This window comes from Mastigoproctus giganteus, chromosome 2 (assembly GCF_048544385.1).
Source record: "Mastigoproctus giganteus isolate SK-2022 chromosome 2, ASM4854438v1, whole genome shotgun sequence".
Classification (NCBI taxonomy): domain Eukaryota; kingdom Metazoa; phylum Arthropoda; class Arachnida; order Uropygi; family Thelyphonidae; genus Mastigoproctus; species Mastigoproctus giganteus.
In genome coordinates this window covers 222,146,073-222,165,549 of record NC_143576.1, presented here as the reverse complement: position 1 = coordinate 222,165,549, position 19,477 = coordinate 222,146,073, and the positions used below count along the sequence as shown (strand labels likewise).

Sequence of the window (19,477 nt, the reverse complement as noted above, 5' to 3'; positions counted from 1 at the left end):
ATTTCAACAAAAATTAGAAGAGCAAAATAGAATTATTTTGGTGTTAATTTCAAATAAGGAATTTGATATTTAAATAATCTATTCTTTTTTAATGATATATTTTAGATTATTATAAGCAGAACTATTTCATACATTACTTGCTAAATATTCTTTGTATTCAAAACTTAGAATAATGTTTTTAATTTAATCTTCTGAATCCTCCGAAACACTCTCAAAAAAAAAAAAAAAGTGCAGAGACTTTAATTAATGCTTTTTAAATACATGGTTATTAAAACCTTTAACCTCATACTATTACATAAAGCAATTACATTAATATTTACTTAAATCAGTGCACCATACACAAGAAAAAAAAAAAAAAAAAACGTTTATGCTCTAAAAGTGTATTTTATATTTTACACACACTAATATTGTGCACACGTGATCACAGGCAATTGTATAGCAGTTTAGCTAACAGGAGGCAAAATTAGGTAAGGAATCAGGATAGAAATATTTTTTTCTATCCTGATTCCTTATTCTTTCTATATATGCCTTTGTATAAACTAAAATAGCCTAGAGTATCAAAATAATTAGTCCGAGGAGAGTTAGTGCTTGGGTTATCCGGGAGCACAATTTCCATGCTAGTAACGGCCCTGGACACGTCACTAGAATAAACAGGAAATCGTGCTCCTGAATAATCCAAGCACTAACTTTATATTCTTCATTCATATACTGTTCACTCCCCTTGAACTAATTCCTTCCACACTCTGGGTTATTAGTTTATACAAGGGCAAGAGTGTCCATTTCTATGCTAATTCTTATCTGATTTTTGCCTCCTGTTAGCAAAACTGCCATACCATTGCCTGTGACACAACATGTACACAAAATGAGTACAGGCACTCATCGACTTACGTAAATTCGACTTTATGTAAGTTTTTGCCGGTCGGTGAAAACTGAAAAAAATATGGAAATGTATCTTGCAGAATAAACTCGATGTATTATTGTGAACCCAATAATACATTGAATTTTTTTTTTTTTTTTTTTTGGTAATTTGTTCCAAGACCTCAGGAGTTGATATTTTCGCTCTATAACTAAGCCATTTATCTCTCTAAAAGGACATTTTTATAATGTAAATTATATTAGTTTTATATAAAGTAATGTCAAATAATTACAATACAAAAATCACTTTTAGCTAAAAGATGCAAAAACAAAACATGCAACTGACACGTTTACAAACACTAATTAGAGGAAGGGCTACATGGTCCGGCCGAAGAATGCACTACACTTTCATCGTTATCATATGTTTCATTATAAGAATCAATTTTAAAGCACCTTTCTGGAGGTCACAACCATAAAACAAAAACATTTTGCACTTTCCAGATTATTGGGCTTTTCTGTTAGTGCACTCTATATATACAGGTAGTAAACTTGATCTTATTGCATTTGGGATAATACCTATAACTGGAATTGTGTGGGTTTTTAAGTTATTATGGTGAAATGTGTTTCTCCTTCACTGAAATCTTCAATCATACAAAAAACAAATAAATTTTCAGAATATTTTCCTCATTCCTATTTACTTATTACAATGATGAAAGGAAAGCAATCAAAGGAAAGTGCAAGTGGTGGCAGTGCTAGGAAAAGAAGATGAAAATGATTATGAAGTAAGAAGTAGGACAAAGTCTGTTAACCCCAAGGGCTTACATCTGGTGAGTATAGGCTTGGCACACCCATAGTCCTGAGCAGCTGGATATCATCATTCTTCTCTTTCTTGGTGATTTCTCTCTCTCTCTCTCTCTCTCTCTCTCTCTCAGGGTAACTCAGAAATTTTTTTTTTTTTTTTTTTGCCTGGTGCAGCAAAAGCCTCAGGCTTCCTTGTACCATATGGCTAATAATGATAATAATAAAGATAATGATAATCTACTGCAAGGGAATTAGGTCCTGCCACTTCAACAGTGAATACTATTTTAAAGGGACATTGCACGTATAAAAGAACATCTTAAAGGATCAACGCATTTAAGATCAACAGTGATCACAAAACAGCATTCAGGTGCTACATCGAAGATGGAAAAGCTATTAATAATATGGATGGAAAATCAGATTCAGAAGCAAGTGCCCCGGACTCTAATGGCTATTCACGCAAAAGCATGAAGTATTTATGAAGATACAGTGGTGTACTTATCAGCTGAAGACATTGATTCTGGAAATGATGCTCAAGAGGTAAAACTTGCTGAAGCTTAAGAGGTAAAACTTGCTTACTGCCTGTCTCCTCTCTTTTTTTGTAATTTTATAATTTTGAAATTTTTGTAAATTTGTACACTTTTGCAATTTTTCCTGTGCACGAGATAAAAAAATTTAATAAATAATTCTGTTTTACATGTTTGTCAAACATTTCTTTTTTTCTTTAATCCAATTCAGCGAGCATAGTTATGAGTGCTGCATAAGCATTTAAAGAAATTCCGACACATAAAATTAAACTTACGTAGAGTTCCGCAGAATGCAACCTTACGTAAGTCGGGGAGTGCCCGTATATACCTATACAGGGTGTTTCAAAAGTGACGGTCAATAATTTAAAGGTGAACTGACTGTACAGACTACAATATGCAAAAAAAAAAGCCTAGTAAACATGAGTCCTTAAGTGAATCGTTTTCGGGATACTGCACATTTCTAGTTGGGATCCACCACTGATTTGTTTGTTTAGGTTCGGTTATGCTCATTCTCTACCTTTCCCCTCTCTCAATGCTCTGAGATGTAGCAGGCATACTAGTACTTGTCAAAGGATAGTCAACATGGAAAGAGGTTACAGTAATGAAAAGTATGCAGATATGAACTTCACGTATGGTAAAGCCAATGGCAGTGCACTGGAGGCTGCACGTTGGTACCAAGAAGCATTTTCCCATCGAAGGCAGCCCAACGGGTGCACATTCATCAGGGTACATCAATGCTTTAGAGAACATGGGTGCTTCACGCATGGAGTACGAGCAGGTAGTCCCAGAAGCATAACACCTGATGTTGAGGAAAGGGTGTTAGAAAGAATATGTATGTATGTGTTTTATGTAAGGGTGACTCCTAGAACAAAGTTCATCTCTGTTCATTTTTACAGACTCTGTTAAGGTTAGACCATACGTGTGTAGTGAGGTAAAAAAAAAAAAAAAACGAAAGTAGAGGAGAAAAAAAAAACGTTTTTTATCCCGCACAGGGAATTTTCATCCCCCACTCGGGAAAAAGTGATAAAATTTTGTGATAAGAAAAAATTTTGTTGGTGAACTTATGTGTTTTGTAGTGTAACGTGTTTTGGCCTTTTTGCTACCTAGAAGCTGCAATCACCAGAACAGCCGCTTCCAGGTACTCATACCTAGCCACAGGAAGGCAAGGTCTCCCTTGCTACTAGCTTGCCCTCCCCCAAGGGAAGAATTACTTACTGGATGAAGAGGAAAAAGGGGGTAGGATGAGAGAGGAGGGGACCTCTCAGCCCAGAGGGGTCCCGTAGCAGGGTGTAGTGCGAGAGAGAGAGAAAAAAAAAAGAGAGAGAGAGAGAATGTGGCTGCCCAGAACTTGGGAGCCCCAGTTCATGGCACAGAGCGAGAAAAAAATAATAAAAATAAATAAATAAAGAATGAGAATGTAGCTGTTCAGAGCTGGGGAGCTCCAGTTCATGACAGAGTGCAAACAAAAAAGAAAAAAAAAAAAAGAAAAAAGTGTTTAGTGTGGCAAGAGGGCCATAACAGTGATAATATCTGCTCCAACTACTTCTTCTTCAGTGATTGGTGTCTTCTTGGTTATTGATATTCGCTGCCTGGTAAAGGGTTTTTCTTTTCGTGAAGACATCTTTAGCAAAAGTCTGAAATGCTACAAGGGTTTGTGGAGTTAGAAGTAGTTGTCCAAGTGTGTCCTGGGTGAGATTGGGAAACTCTCTAAATAGCCGTTCTCTGTGATCACAATACTCTGGACATGTGAAGATTATGTGCTGCCAGTCCTTGGGGACCCCACAGTAACATTGATCCGTGTTAAGTAGACCTAGTCGATGAAGTTTTGTGTTTATTCCTCCGTGTCCTGTCACTAAAAACGAGGCTTCAAGAGTTTCCATCGCTCTTGCCACCTGGTGATCAGCTCTGTGTAGCATCGAGTTCTTTCTTTCTTTCTTGGTGTCAGCATCCAGGTCGATACTTATCTCTAGCAGTGTTTTAGGGATTCTCTTCTTAATTCGGTAGCAAAGTCCTCAAAAAATGAGGTGCAGTGCCACCACAAATCCATGCTGCTATCCGCTCACCCTGCAGAACTGTTTCAACCGCAGTTACGGTTGAAACAGTTCTGCAGGGTGAGTGGATAGCAGCATGGATCTCTATATTGAATTTAGTTTCTCTCTGATTTTGACATTGGTCACCCTGAGGAACAGGCCCCAGCTGCAAAGGTAACAATGGGGAGAAAAACTGCTTTATAATAGGAGTACTGTTCATCTGGATAGTCCCCAGTCGTTCCGAGAAATTCTGACGATGAAAGCCGAAAAGTTTTTGATTTTACAGACAGGTGTTGAAGATGTTGGAGGAATGAGAGCTTATGGTTAATAATGACTCCAAGGACTCTGGTTTGTGTTACCAACGGCATCCGGGCAGCCGGACCCGGCTCGACTTAGGAAACTGTCATATTTGTTTTCAAGGGATTGATCTGGAGTTTGTGTCTCTTTGTCCAATCTGTTAGGTTATCAAGGATTCTCTGTGCATTAGTCTCCAGCTTGGCCTTGGATTATCCAGCAACTACCAGTGTCAGGTCGTCAGCAAAAGCTATGATTTTAGAATTGTCAAATGAGTTTTTCGACCAATCCTGCAGTATAATATTCCATATTAGGGGTCCCAGTACAGATCCTTGAAGACATCCCCTTGTGACATTTCTATTGATTGATTAATGTTTGGATTTGACTATATGCCTATCTGTGAAGTAGTCTCTGAGGAGCCAGTAGAGATTGGCTGGGCACCAGCAACTCGAAGGCGCTCCAGGGTGCTCTCCCACCACACTTAATCAAAGGCCCCCTCAAAGTTGATGTAAATTGCCAGTTCATATTTAGAAGCGGATGTTTTGATATGTAAGACCAGATCTGACAGGGCATCCTCGCAGGACAGCCCCGGTGTAAATCCGTACTGTGATGGAGAAATCATGTCCTGTGTCTGGCACAGGGTTGTAACTCTAAGGGCAATCAGCCTCTCAAATATTTTGCCCATGTTGGCTAGCAGGGCAATGGGTCTTACCAATTTAGGATCAGTTGGCAACTTGTTTGGTTTAGGTATCAAGCGGATCAGGGCAATTTTCCAAGCTTTGAGGAATGTGGAATGCCTTAAGCATTTGTTATAGAGCATCAGTAAGATTTTTGGTCTTAGTTTAAAAAACCTGATGACGAAGGCACTTTCAACCAGATCCATTCCTTAGACACTTCTTGATGTTGCTTTTCTTCATCACACCTTAGAGTTATTGTATTGTAAAAGGTTCTGCCTAGTGCAGTGGGTTGTAGGTTGCATTTCTCTTCCTGATTATTCCATGCTCCGGATGGTCCTAGGTTGGATCATCCGAGGGGGAAGAGCTTGTCTAAGACAGTTTATTGAGTCTTTCCAGCTTGTTGTCTCTCCTTGGTCTGTTTGGATTGAGCTGTTTTTTTTTTTTTTTTTTGGTAGTTGTTGGCGCATTGGTTTCTGTGGCCATAATGCACCTCCCAAGGTTTTTGCAGTACTTTGATCCACGCCCAAGGCGGGATTCGAACCCGTGACCTTCGGGTTGCCAGGTAGGCACTTTACCCACCCGACTAGCCCAGTCGGCTGGATTGAGCTGTATACCTCTGTGGAGTAGGTCTTATTTCTTATTTTGTAGAGTAATCCCCATAGGTTAGTGTTGCCTGATTCCTGGATGAACTTCCTCCAAGTTTCTCTTTTCCTGGTGGCTATGGCTTTGGTATACTGATTTTTCTTGTGGATATAATCTGCGTGGAGCGCCTCAACATCTAGGTGGGGCCAGTCCTGATGGCTTTGGTATTGCTTTCTGGCTCTATGAACCTCTCAACGCAGGTTTGTGAGCTCAACGTTCCACAAAGCACAGACTTTGGGGGAGAATTTCCTCTTCCTGGCTGATCTGTAGGATGCTTTGATAATTGCGTTTTGAATGTTTGTTCCTAACTCCTCAGGAGTGAACAGTGTGAGGGGTTCGATCTCAAGTTCTGGGAAGTCCTCCTTAATGGATCTGTCCAAGTGCTGCCAGTCCACCTTCCTAAGGGAGAACCTGATGAAATCTGGGATTTTCCTGTGTTGGTGGCATCGGCAGTGGTGGAGATTGATGTGAAAGAGGATGACCCTGTGGTCACTCAAGGTCCAATTCGGTATTATGGTCCAATTACTGATTTTGGTTTGTAGATTGTTTGTGGTTGCTGTTATGTCTATATTTGATTGCCCAGTTGAGCTACTATACATGGTCAAGTTGCCAGGTTGATTGTGTACAATGAGGTTTCGAATTGCTATAAAGTCCTCCAGGAGTAGGCCATGGGGGATCAGTAGTACTATGTCAGAGGAGAGATTTTGCATTGACATCAAAGGTAATCAGGAATGCCCCTTGGCCTAGGAAGTCCAGTGTAAACTCCAGGTAGTTTAATGCCCCATCAAGTTCCTGGGAGGGTGGGCAGTAAAGGGAGATGCAGTAGATGGAGAGAGAGAAGTAGTTCACTTGTATGCATGGTACAAATTTATTACAGAGGCCCTGTACTACCAGGATATCGATATCCTGGTTCATCCCCACTATACATGATTTAGGGTCTTATGATGAGGATTGGATTACTTTGGCATGAATAGAAAATCCTATTATTTTGGATGTGCTGTTCTGCTGGATTCTAGTAGCATACAGCTATTGTATCATGATTATGTCAATTGTGTGGTCCTCTGCTGCTCTCCTAATCTAATTTGCAACCAACCTGGACCTATGCCTCTTGATCTGCATCACCTTGAGATGCCTGCTGGAGAATGGTCCGCCCGTAGTGGGTGCTTGTCTGGGAACTTGCCAAGGGTTTTTAACTCGTTGGCTTATTGTTTTGGAGTTCTTACTCATCTGCGGTCCTTAGTCGTACTTGTTTTAGAGCTCTCTGGTATTCCAGACATTTGGTGTCCCGGACTGAATGTGCATGATCCCGACATCTCCTCTTACAATCCTGGTCACGATTAGGACACTCCGCTTGGACACGGTCGCTGCACGCACAGTGCCCACAGGTAGGGGCACTGTGCATGCAGTGCTGTGACGCGTGTGCATACCCCAGGCAGAGGAAGCACTTATTCACCACAGTGAAGGGCCGAAATTTGTGGGCACTGTACCCCAAGTATAGTCTGTCCATGGATGTTACCATCTTATGGACTCTAGGAGAGAAAGAGATAACTTGGTGGTTAGTGGTGGTTCTTTTAGCCTTTATCGTGAAGTGCAAAGTGGTTTCGCTCTTAACCTCCTCGAGAGTTACCCCATGGCTCTCCAAGTTTTTGTAGTACAGGTCTTCAATCAGGTCTTCCCTGCTAGTGCTACACGGGATGTCATAGACCAAGACTGTAGGATTTGCCAACCTAGGTGGACTCACCATCATCCCTACAGACTGGAGGGAGCCCGCCGAAGAGATACGCTCTAGATAATCCTTGTAAGAGGTCTCCAAGATAAACCCACAGTTTCTGATGGGTCACAGTATTTTTATCTTCACCTGCCTAAAGTTGCTTTGCAGTGTTTTTTGCACCAGGTCTCTGACATCCCCACTGGTCTTGAGGTTTGATCCTTCATTGGCCCGAAGGAGAAGGACATGCTGTTCTTTGTGCTGTTCCTTTTGCTTAGTCTGGGTTGTAGGGCCATGTCTTGATGGGAGGACTGGAAGATTGGCTCTAGCTGCTCCTGCATATGATAGGGGATGGGACAGTGGTACAGACTTCCAGCCAGCCAACTCTCCCTCAGGTTGGTTCAGTGAGAGCAAAGTGAAGGCATCAATCGCTTTCTCCAAGGACTTGGCCCTCAACTCCATGTTGATCCCCTAAAGCTTCTCATTATCTATAAGGAGCGCTGTGGTAATGGTCTCCAGACTTGCCCACAGTTCATGAACATAGATCCCCACTGTTTTCGTGAATATACTGGAGTCCTGGATCAAGAAGGTCACCAAGTTTTTATGCAGAGACTATCTGGTGGAGTGGAACGCCAATGAATCCTTCAGGTCTTTAAATTCAAGACTGGATTAGGGAGAGCCGGAATGGCTAGTCTATTCGAGGGCTGGATGCCAGCAGCTATGGTTTTGTCCAGTGCCGATTTTGTTGGGAAGTAGGACTCCCTGAACTCTCAGCTCGTTGTTCCCCAGGATGGGAGGATATTGGCAGATGCGCCTGAGTTGGTGGATTTGTGGTTGCAGGGATCAGGTTGGGTGGGAGTGGAGTGGCTGAGTTAGCCAAGGACTCCAGAATGGATGCTGAAATTGAGGTAGAGATGCTGAGATCCCGGCTAGCAGAAGCAGAACTGTTTGGTCCCCCTTTGGAAGTTTTATCATGAGCATTGCCTGATGAGGAAGTAAGGGATTTACGTGTATGTGATTTTACCTTGGCCTTCCTCTTAGATTTTTTCTTTTTCCTCTTTGAGGATGTCTTGTTAGGGTCCCTAAGAAACAGGGAGTTAGAGTGAGAAGCCTCTGTCTCCTCATCCCCAGAAGAGCTCGACTCATCCTGCGAGCTGATACCCTCAGTAGGCTGTTCAAAAAATTGCTGAATGGACTGCATATTGTTGGGCTACTAAGACTAGTCAAATTTAGTCTACCAATTTTCTTTCTTATCTCCTGAAAAATGCATTACCGAACTCTGTCAATCTCCTGACCAACTAGTTTGGGAAAGTTCCACCAGGGGGCACTGCGCTGAGAATTTACTTACATGTTGCAAAGTAGTGTTAACCAGACAGTTGGCATGGTGATACATGTCAAGTAGTTTTATCAGTACTATATTATCACAAATGTTCCATAATTAATAAATGATTATGTCATAATAAGGATATTAGTATGTATCAAGTCCTAGTCCTTTCCTGGTGCTTAGTCTCAACCAATAGCGTGTCCTCCAATGAGTCATGTGACAAAGTTGTTTGTACGAAGCCTTTTGTTTGCCACCAAGAAAAAGCAATGGCTGGTCAATACTCACTGAATTTATCTGTGAGCAAACATGTGACCTCCAAAATAACCTTAATCCAAGATATATCAATAAATAAATATTATTAGTAGTCAACCCTTGTTCAGATACCTTCAGTTATTCCTTTAAGCAGCAATTAAAAGAAAATTCATTATTTAAATTTAATAAGAAATCCTTCAACTAGCAACAACGGCTGAATCTATATGGCGGAGCCATTATGAACGTACAGTGTAACAACGTGGTCAAGCTGAAATTTATGAACGTTCATAATTTAGCTTTGCCTTAGAAGTTTGCCACAAAAATAACAACAGTCAACTCACCGACCTAACAGGAATCCAGTGGACTTGATATTTTGACAGAAAAATTCAAATACACCACTAAATTTTAACACTTTGAAGAGCACTGAAAAAACATGCTTCTGGCCAGTACTTGGTCAGTGCTACCTATCTTGTTAGAAAGAATAGAACAAAATCCAGGAATTTCGACAAGGAGGATTGCTCTGAAAGAGTGTGTACTGAGTCATAGCAGTGTGTGTGGCAAATTTTACATCACCAATTACTGTACCCCTACCATATCCAGTGAGCACAAGTTCTCAGCAATGCAGACTACCCTCCCAGAGTGCTCCCATAGTCAGTGGCGGATCTCTTTGCCCAGTAAATGTGCATTATCTCGAAAACGGTTAATTTGTAGCCCAATGTTCACGCAGACTTTTTTGCTTATTTTAGTTCGTACTTTTCACCTTTAAATTATTGACCATCATTTTTGAAACATCCTGTATATATATAATATGAAATACATTTTTAGAACAAACATTTTTTTTTGTATCAGATGCAGTGAGTTAAGCAAAAATTAATGTAATAGCTTGAGGTTAAACAAACTAATAGCATAGAAAAGACAAAAAGAATGAATATATAAATAAATAAAAACTGATAACTTGGTTAGTGATCACTTATTTATTTATATATTCTAAAAAAATGATAGGTTTGTTTATATTAATTTATTTATATATTTTTCTTTCTATTTTTTCAATGCTATTAGCATTAGCATTAGCATTAGTAGAGGCATTTGATGCAAGAAAGCAAGCTTATGCAGCATCAGCCAAAAAAAATAATAAAGTAAAATAAATAAATAAAAAATAACCACTTCCACTTCACCCCTCCGTTCATTCGAAATACCCGTCCAGCTGAGCCCTAAATTTATTTAGGCTATCAACTTCCACAACAAGGGATGGAAGTCTGTTCCACCAACCAACTACCCGCTGGCTAAAGGCAAATTTCCACACATCTATTCTACATTTGTCTTTCCTCAATTTGAATTTATGCCCTCTCAGGTGATTATTCGGAGCAAGAGGAAGAATCCCATCGGCATTGAGCATGCTCAAACCATTCAAGGCTTTATACACCTCTATCAGATCACCTCGCCGGTGCCCAGTCTCCAGACACTGTAATTTGCAAAACTTAAGCCTTTCTGATTATGATTATGAATGAAGATTATGAACCTGAGGAGGCATAAATTCACCTGAGGAAATACAGTTGTCGAATAGATGTGTAGAAATTTGCCTTTAGTTAGCAGGTAGTTGAGTGCTGGAACATACTTCCATCTGTCATTGTGAAAGTTGATAGTTTAAATAAATTCAAGGAAGAACTGGACAAACTTTTAGAGGGAATGAATGTGTGATTTTTTTTTTTTTTTTGGCTGATGCTACATAAGCATGCTGTCTTGCATCGCATGCCTCTACTAAATGTGGGTCAACAGCAGTACACATTAACAAAGATCCTAACACACGAGAACTCACCAATCTGTGTTCATCAGTGAAGATGCTGGGTACAAACTTGGTTGAAATGCATTGCATTCCCAAATCTTGTGTTAAAAGAGACTGACACATCCCATAAGAAACACCAATATATCATCAGAAACTTTGCAGATAACACTAGCCAACAAAAAATATTTTTTGTCATACCTCCACAATGAAAATATGTGATTCTGGAGGAAATAAACTCACTGATTCTGAAAATCACCATAAAAAATCTCTATCACGTCTACATCAAAAGATGTACCAACATTCAATGTTAAAATAAGGGGATATATACGTATAATTCAAGCATTCAAATGTTTATGTTTGGAGGATAGATTAACAACCCTGAGAACATTAGCATTAGTAGAAGCATATGATGCAAGAAAGCAAGCTTATTCAGCATCAGCCAAAAAAAAAAAAAAAAAAAAAAAAAAACACAACCACTACTTCCATTTCACCTCTCCGTTCGTTCGAAATACCTGTCCAGCTGAGCCTTAAATTTGTTTAGGCTATCAACTTCAACAAGCGATGGAAGTCTATTCCACAAACCAACTGCCCGCTGGCTAAAGGCAAATTTCCGCACATCTATCCGACAACCGTCCTTCCTCAATTTGAATTTATGCCCTCTCAGGTGATTATTCTGAGCAAGAGGAAGAATCCCATCGGCATTGAGCATGCTCAAGCCATTCAAAGCCTTATACACCTCTATCAGATCACCTCGCCGATGCCTAGTCTCCAGACTCTGTAATTTGCAAAACTTAAGCCTTTCTTCGTAAGAGCAAACCTTTGTTCCATTCACTAATCTTGTTGCCCTTCTCTGTACTCGTTCCAGCAGCTCTACATCCTTCTTGAAATGAGGCCTCCAGACCTGTATACAGTACTCAAGGTGTGGCCTGACCAATGCCTTATACAAGGGAATAATCACATCCCTATCCCTGCTAGAAAAATTCCTGTATATCATTGACAAGACACCATGAGCTACTCTTGCAGCTCGTCTGCACTGCTCAGAGAACTTCATATCTGCCTGCACAATTACCCCCAGGTCCTTTTCATTCTCGACCACTGTCAGCGTAGTACCACAAAGTTGATACGTTGATCTGGGGTTACTGTTTCCCATATGTAGTACTTTACATTTGTCAATGTTAAACTTCATTTGCCACCTCTAAGCCCATCTGCTTAACCTTTCCAGATCCTGTTGCAGCAGAATAGCATCAGTAGTGTCCTTAACAACCCTGCCAACCTTTGTATCGTCTGCAAACTTGGACATTAAGCTTGATATACCATCATCAATATCATTTATAAATACAGAAAACAACAATGGACCCAACACTGAATCCTGAGGAACTCCACTAATAACATTAGTCCACGTTGAGCAGTGTCCATTGATTACCACTCTCTGTCTTCTGCCACTCAACCATCCCTTTATCCATAGCAGCAATTTGCCTCCAATGCCACACTGCTCCAATTTGTGCAGCAGTCTTCCATGCGCAACAGTATCAAAAGCCTTTCTAAGATCCAAATATATAATATCAAAGTTATTCCCTGCATCCAGTTCTTTTGTGACTACATCATAGTATCCAATCAAATTGGTCAGACAAGACCTGCCCTTAACAAAACCATGCTGTGTCTGAGCTATAACTGAATTCTTGTCTAGATGATCCTGCAGTGTTTCTTTAACCAGTGCCTCCATTAATTTTACTGGAACCGAAGTTAAACTAACAGGTCTATAATTACTTGTGTCAGCCTTTGATCCTCCTTTGTGAAATGGGGTTACATTTGCACATCTCCAGTCTATGGGTACCTCCCCTGAGTCCAAAGAAGCTCTCATAATTATGGCTAGAGGTCTGCTTACTTCCTTTGCTGCCTCCTTTAATATAACTGGATAGATCCCATCCACCCCGGGTGCCTTTTTTATGTTTATCCTCAACAATTTCTCCTCCACTTTCCTCTCAGTTATTAGAAAATCATCTAGCTCACTGCCAATGTTTACTTCACCTACGACATTCCCCTTCCTGAATAACTCCTCATGTGTGAATGTAGATGCAAAATATTCATTTAGTTTGTTAGCTACCTGACCTGGATCCTCAACTGTTGAACCATCAACATCCAGTGGACCAATCTGATTCATCCCTTTCCTTCTTGAGTTTAAATAGGTAAAGAACTCTTTTCTGTTTTTCTTTGCATCCTTTGCCAAGGATTTCTCATAATCTGCCTTTGCCTGCCTAATCTCCTTTGTGACTTGGTTACAGACCAACTTATCTATCATAGGCTTCCATGTCACCCATTAATTTGTATGTATCCCATGCATTTTTCTTCTCTGCCATATGTCTCATTAGTTCATCTGACAACCATTTAGGCCTGAACCTTGAACAATATTTCTTGGTTGGTATGTAAAGCCTGGTAGCTTCCAAGATTAGTTCCTTGAATGCTTCCCATTTTGAATTTGCTGTTGTTAACATCATCAGTTGGTCCTGCTGTATAGAATTTAAATACTGTCTCAGACCATCATAGTCGCCTTTACGAAAGCAAAAACCCTTCCCTTTACCTCTGATGACAGTTACCTTCTTCAGTAAATCCCACTTCAGCATACTGTGATCACTGCCACCTAGTGATTCCTTTATCTGCAGATTCTTAATGCATGAAGAATCACTATTGATAATCAGATCAAGAGTATTACTCCCTCTAGTTGCCTCCCGAACATGCTGGTGTAGAAAACAATCATCCAATAAATCCACAAAAGCCTTGCTAGTGTGTGAGTGACCAGCCCCCAAATTCCAGTCAATAGCTGGGAAATTAAAATCCCCCATTATAAGACTCTCTGATTTACTGGCCTATTCTATTTCCCTGTACAGTATCTTATTATACTCATCAGAGTCATTAGGCCTATAGCACACTCCTACTCTCAATTTTGATTTACCTATGCTTATGTCACACCAAACTGACTCAACAGTGCCCTGTTCATCGATGTCGACTGGCTTCACTTCCTTGGATTTTATGTGTTTCTTAACTAATAGCATAACCCCTCCTCCCTTCCTATCCTGTCTATCCTTTCTGTAGACGTTGTACTCCCCAAATTCCAGTTCTGCATTCCTTATATCTGTGTGACACCACATCTCTGATATACCAACAATATCTGCCTTTGATGTTTTGAGCAATACCTCAAATTCATCAAATTTATTTACTAAACTCCTAGCATTGGTGTACACGCAAGTATACATGCACCTGTTTCTATTCTTAGCTACCCTAACACAACCCATGTGTTTACTTGTACCGCAATGACTTCCAGCAGTCTCTGAAATATCCTGCATCTTGTTTTTCAGGCTTCTGCTCATTCCAATAGAAGCAGTGCAAGGATCTCTTTCACCTCTGCCAGTGGCTACTGTTAATCTATTAGTCTTTGTCTCCCCCCAAGCTAGCAGTTTTCTGACCCACCTAACACTGCCTCAATAGCATCAGCAAATATTCTTGCACCCTTTCTATTTAAGTGTATCCCATCCCTGTAGAAGCAATCTCTCCTGTTAACAAGTACAGTCCAGGCTGAAAAAAATTCTACCCCTAAACATGTCACAATCAGTTAATACTTGGAAAACCTTGGCACAGCCAACAAAAATCGTCACCAAAAATGCTGTGTGCTCTCTTCAAATTTTGAATTGTATTGTAATTTGAACCTAAGAACCATAAGTAGAAGTCTATGTTTACAAGAAAATCAAGGCCAGAATCAATTGCTAAAATTAAGAGAATTAGCATATATCTGTTAAAATAAATCAATATGCTATACATTTATGGCTAAATTATGCAAAATTACCATATTTTAGTAAAGCGTAATATTTCATAACTGTGACGTGATGTGAAATTATTGTGATTTTTGAAATCTACGCATAAAAATTGGTTAAAAACAGCATTTAAGTTCTTGGAAGTAAAAATTTTGCTGGCTAGTGAATTAAACATTGATATCAGATCACATCACAAAACAAAAAATTAAATAAACAATTATTGAAGGTGAAGGGCAGTCAAACATGGATTATTTTCAACAGACAAGCAGCTCTCTTTAAACTTTTAAGTCATTGAAGTGTCTTCAAAAAACTTTTTGATCACTCCTTATATAAGCCAAACCTGTATAAAAACACATAAGCACAACAATGCTGTATACAAACACTGCTGAGAAAACTGATCATGTCTAAATGCTGGATTTACCAGGTGTGTAATCGGGGAAAAAAAAAAAAAAAAAAATCATATCTATAAAATTGAAAAATATCTCAGATCTTATGGCCACATCCTACTAAAGCATCATCAATGTCACATTCAACCAAATCAAACATTTTACCAATGAATTTTTTGTGATGAAATGAAATGTATCACATATAAAAACGAAGTCAAACAAAAATGTGCATAATTTATTTAAGGATTTTCTGTTCAAAAAGATTGTGATGTTATAGCTAAAAATTCGAGGACATTTTCAGTGAAAATGTCCTTCATTGTGAATGCAAAGTCACAATAAGTCATGGAATTCAATTGATTATGGAAAGTGAATGCAATATGCATATTCGTAGAAAGTGAATATTGCATTTACTTTCCATGACTACAATGGAAACTATTTACTGAGGTATGCATTGTAAAAAATTAATGACAAAATATGCAATATTTTAATCTTCCTCGGTAACACATATTAACAGGAAAAGCAACAGTAAAAAAAATTACTATTAGATTTACTCAGGGGTGGAAATGGATTATCAGAACTAGGTGGATGCTTTATTCACATAGCTTTAGGTAACTGGACCCAATAATATTAGAACATTAAAGTAATATTAGTACAGCAGTCATGGCTCTACATCTAGGGAGATGACATCCATTCTATCATCCCCCTCACTATTTCCAGCACTGCTTTTACCCTTAAAAACACACTGCCAATTTCAAAACAATTCATTTAAAACAATTAGTCAACTTGATTAGTGAGAAGTCAGTTAAGTGTAATGCATAATCTCATACTGTGGGCTAAAAGAGAAAAACACTAGCTTTAACAAATCAAATATATAAGCATTTAATTATAACCTGCCTAAATACATACCTTAATTACTTTCTCAGACTGCAGCATATCTCGCAAACCTCCTTCTATCATCAGCTGGGGACAAGCTAAAAGATCAAAAATATATACTTGTTCATCCATTGTTGCTACCTGAAGTAGAGTAATGGGTCCTGTTGGACCTAAGTTTACACCTTCTCCATCTAATGATATTACTGGATAATCACATGAAAAAATATGTTTCATAATGGCAATGCTATCCTTTGTTTTTGTAATTATTTTTACATTTTTCATAATCCTTATAAGTGAACTATCCATAGGTTCTTTCCCAATCATTACTGACTGCCCATGTGCCATTCTATCTCGATAATCCATTGCTGAATTATCTGCTACTGCTTTCATTATTTGTGTTTTTAACCTCTGCTGAAAAGTCTGTTTTTCGGGATAACGACCACTGCCACTTGTTGGAGATGATTGTGCTGACAAGGATGTTGCTGCTGAAAAGTAAGGCTGAGAAGGTGTGGCTGGTACAGACGCTGAAAGAGTTTTACGATCAGGTAAAAGCGAAACTACATTAGAATGAACATGAAAAATCTGTGAGGTCATTTTTAAAAATGCAATGAGATCCTGTGGACTTTTCACCATTTTAGACCACATTTCTTTAGGAAAATGTGCACTGAGGAGAGCAAACAGCTGGCCCACTGGTAATGGTCCTCTTGTCTTAATAACATTTTCAAAAAATGTAATCAGATCATAAGTAAGATAAGGATCAAGAGGCTCTTCCTCCGGAACTTTAGTAATGCCTGCTTTGGATTCTTCATCAAGATTTTCTAAAACGCTTTTAAGAACTACATAATCGTCTCTTACCACAAAAACTTCTGGATGCTTAACCAAGAAATCTCTGAATTCTTTCCCATGCTGGCCTGAAATATGACGGATTTCAGGACTAGCCTGAGAACGATGGCCAAGTAAACTTTTAATTGGCACTTCAGCATTCCCATACTGCTCTAATTTTCCTCGAAAGTAATCAATGGCTTCTTGAACATAATCACGTTTATTCTTTCCGGACGGATCACAAACATCGCTAGAGTAACAGGTTACTCTTACCTGATCTCCATCAAGAGTAAATAAAGAAGGATACTGTGAAAGAAATTTTCGTAAGCCGGCTTGACTTCCCCCCGCAATTTGTCTCATCTCTTTGGTAAAACCCTTAGTACCAAATTGACACGATAAGTCGTGAAGAGTACGCGGCTGCCCCTTGTCAATAAGGCGATCCAGAAAGAACATTAAGGTTAAATTCCTGATGTGATCATAGTCCTTGCTATCCATAGTGAACTCCTGTTTCTAGCTGGCCTCTAGAAATTTGGCACAGAGAGGTCCCAGTAAAGCAAGGATGCAGCAAAGAGGCCGCAATTCCAATTGCACTCACATCAGATGTCTGCCATTTTGGATTAATCACCCACAACCAGGTCACGTGATTGAAAGAAACACGCATCTTTACTATTTTGTGATGAGGTCACTTTAAAAATACACTGAACTTTCATTTCCTAAAACAATAAGCAGTTTCGGCAACTGTTTTCACAAAATTATTTTTAACTGCTTTTTTGTGCAATTCATAACATTGTTAATATTTCTGTTACTTTTACACACTTATTGTACTGTTAGCAGATGTGTAATGAAGGACATTAGAAATGTGCAAAAGAGCCTCCTCAAATGGTAAATAGTTTGAGATGTGTGGTTATGTAATGAAATAATGCTATTAAAAAGAATGACAATACGTCCTGAATTCAAATGGAGGATTGGATTTATTCAATGCAAAAGTACATTAAATAGTGCAATAAAATAAAATATAACAGAAAGAAACTATAAAACTGTGCTTTTTTTACTGAATGTTTAACAATCAATTCCATGCGTCCTTAGATCAAAAAATAAAATCAAATAAAATTTACATAATATGAAATATTTGAAACAAAACTCGGAAGCATCGCAAAACTTCAGTGCATGATGTTTTGCAAACAAATTAAAAAATAAATCCAGTGAGCTTCGCTAACACCTCGATACCCGTTTTGCATAAAACCCTTTGACTCACTGGAAGTCAATAATCATCTAAGCAAACATGAAAAACAATGGAGTTATTATTATTATTATTATTATTATTATTATTATTATTATTATTAATAATAATATCCATATGATGCAAGGAAGCTTGAGGCTTATGCTGCACCAGGAAAAAAAAAAAAAAAAAGTTCCCGAGTAACCCTGAGAGAGAGAGAGAGAGAGAGAGAGAGAGAGAGTCAAAATTAGAAGGGAATCACCAAGAAAGAGAAGAATGATGATATCCAGCTCAGGACCCTGGGTGTGCCAAGCCCATACTCACCAGATGTGAGCCCCCGGGGTTAAATTCAAATAGCTTTCTGTTTAGCAAGCAGTTCCGCGAACGGAAACCCTAACGTTCAGATGAGTAGGATAGTTTTTCCGCTAATTCCCTCTAATGCATTTTATCTTATTATATTAATTAGTATATGAATGAATTAAAACTCTTATGGAGGCAGATGGTGGGAATGATCGGATAGTTGACTTTTGTAATCCAGAACCATTATGAATATCGGTAGAGTGTAAGATAGGGTATATTAATATATTAGACGCAATTAAATGCATTTTTTCTTTAATATAATAATACGGGAAGCAATTATTATTATTATTATTAATAGCCATATGGTGCAAGGAAACCTGAGTCTTATGCTGCACCAGGGGAAAAAAAAAAGTTCCCGAGTTACTCTGAGAGAGAGAGAGTCAAAAGTAGTAGGGAATCACCACGAAAGAGAAGAATGATTGTTTGTTATTTGGTTTTTAGGAGCAACAGCAACTAAGGCCATATTGCTCCGGGATATGTGGTGGTCATTCCCTGACCTTTCCGCATTCTCCGTATTTGGTGGTGACGGGCTCGAACCCCAGTCAAATCAAGAAGCGTGTGCTATGCACTGCTGCTCCTTCCCACCTGGCTACGGAGGCGCCAGAAGAATGATGATATCCAGCTCAGGACTCTGGGTGTGCCAAGCCCATACTCACCAGATGTAAGTCCCCGGGGTTAAGTTTTCAGAGTCCGAGGCAATCTCACCGAAACGGAAAAAAAAAGGAGAAAAAAAAAAAAGTGTAATTTTCTTGAGGTTAAAGAAATCGCTCTATCCTCAGACCCTGAGAATATTAGCAAGGAGACAGCTATATCCTGAATGAAAACGGGAATTGATTGCTAATATCGAACTAAGCAGACCCAAATAGATAACCTTTAGACTGAAATTTCGAAACTATTTAAGCCTATACAACTGCTCACGTGGGCAGCACAGTATAATCTAATTATAGTAATAAGTATATTCACCGGACTCCCTACACTGGGCGAAAAAGAACTGAGTTCGAATCCCATCAATGATTTGAGGAAGAAATAGCAACAGTAATAAAGGCATGTGATGCAAGAAAGCAAGCGTATGAGCTTATGTAGCATCGGCCAAAAAAAAAAAAAAAAAAAATTCACACAAC

At 39.0% G+C, this 19,477-nt stretch overlaps 1 protein-coding gene across 1 annotated transcript in view; it reads right to left on the bottom strand.

Annotated features, from left to right (window-relative positions):
- egl (Egl_like_exo domain-containing protein) overlaps positions 1-17,308 on the bottom strand; it is an 80,869-nt gene extending 63,561 nt beyond the window's left edge. Inside the window, exon 1 of the mRNA XM_090390179.1 lies at positions 15,989-17,308. Coding sequence (XP_090246305.1) covers positions 15,989-17,272 — 1,284 coding nt within the window. The 5' untranslated portion in view covers positions 17,273-17,308. The remainder of the gene's footprint in view (positions 1-15,988) is intronic.
- Between the last annotated feature and the right edge of the window lie 2,169 nt (positions 17,309-19,477).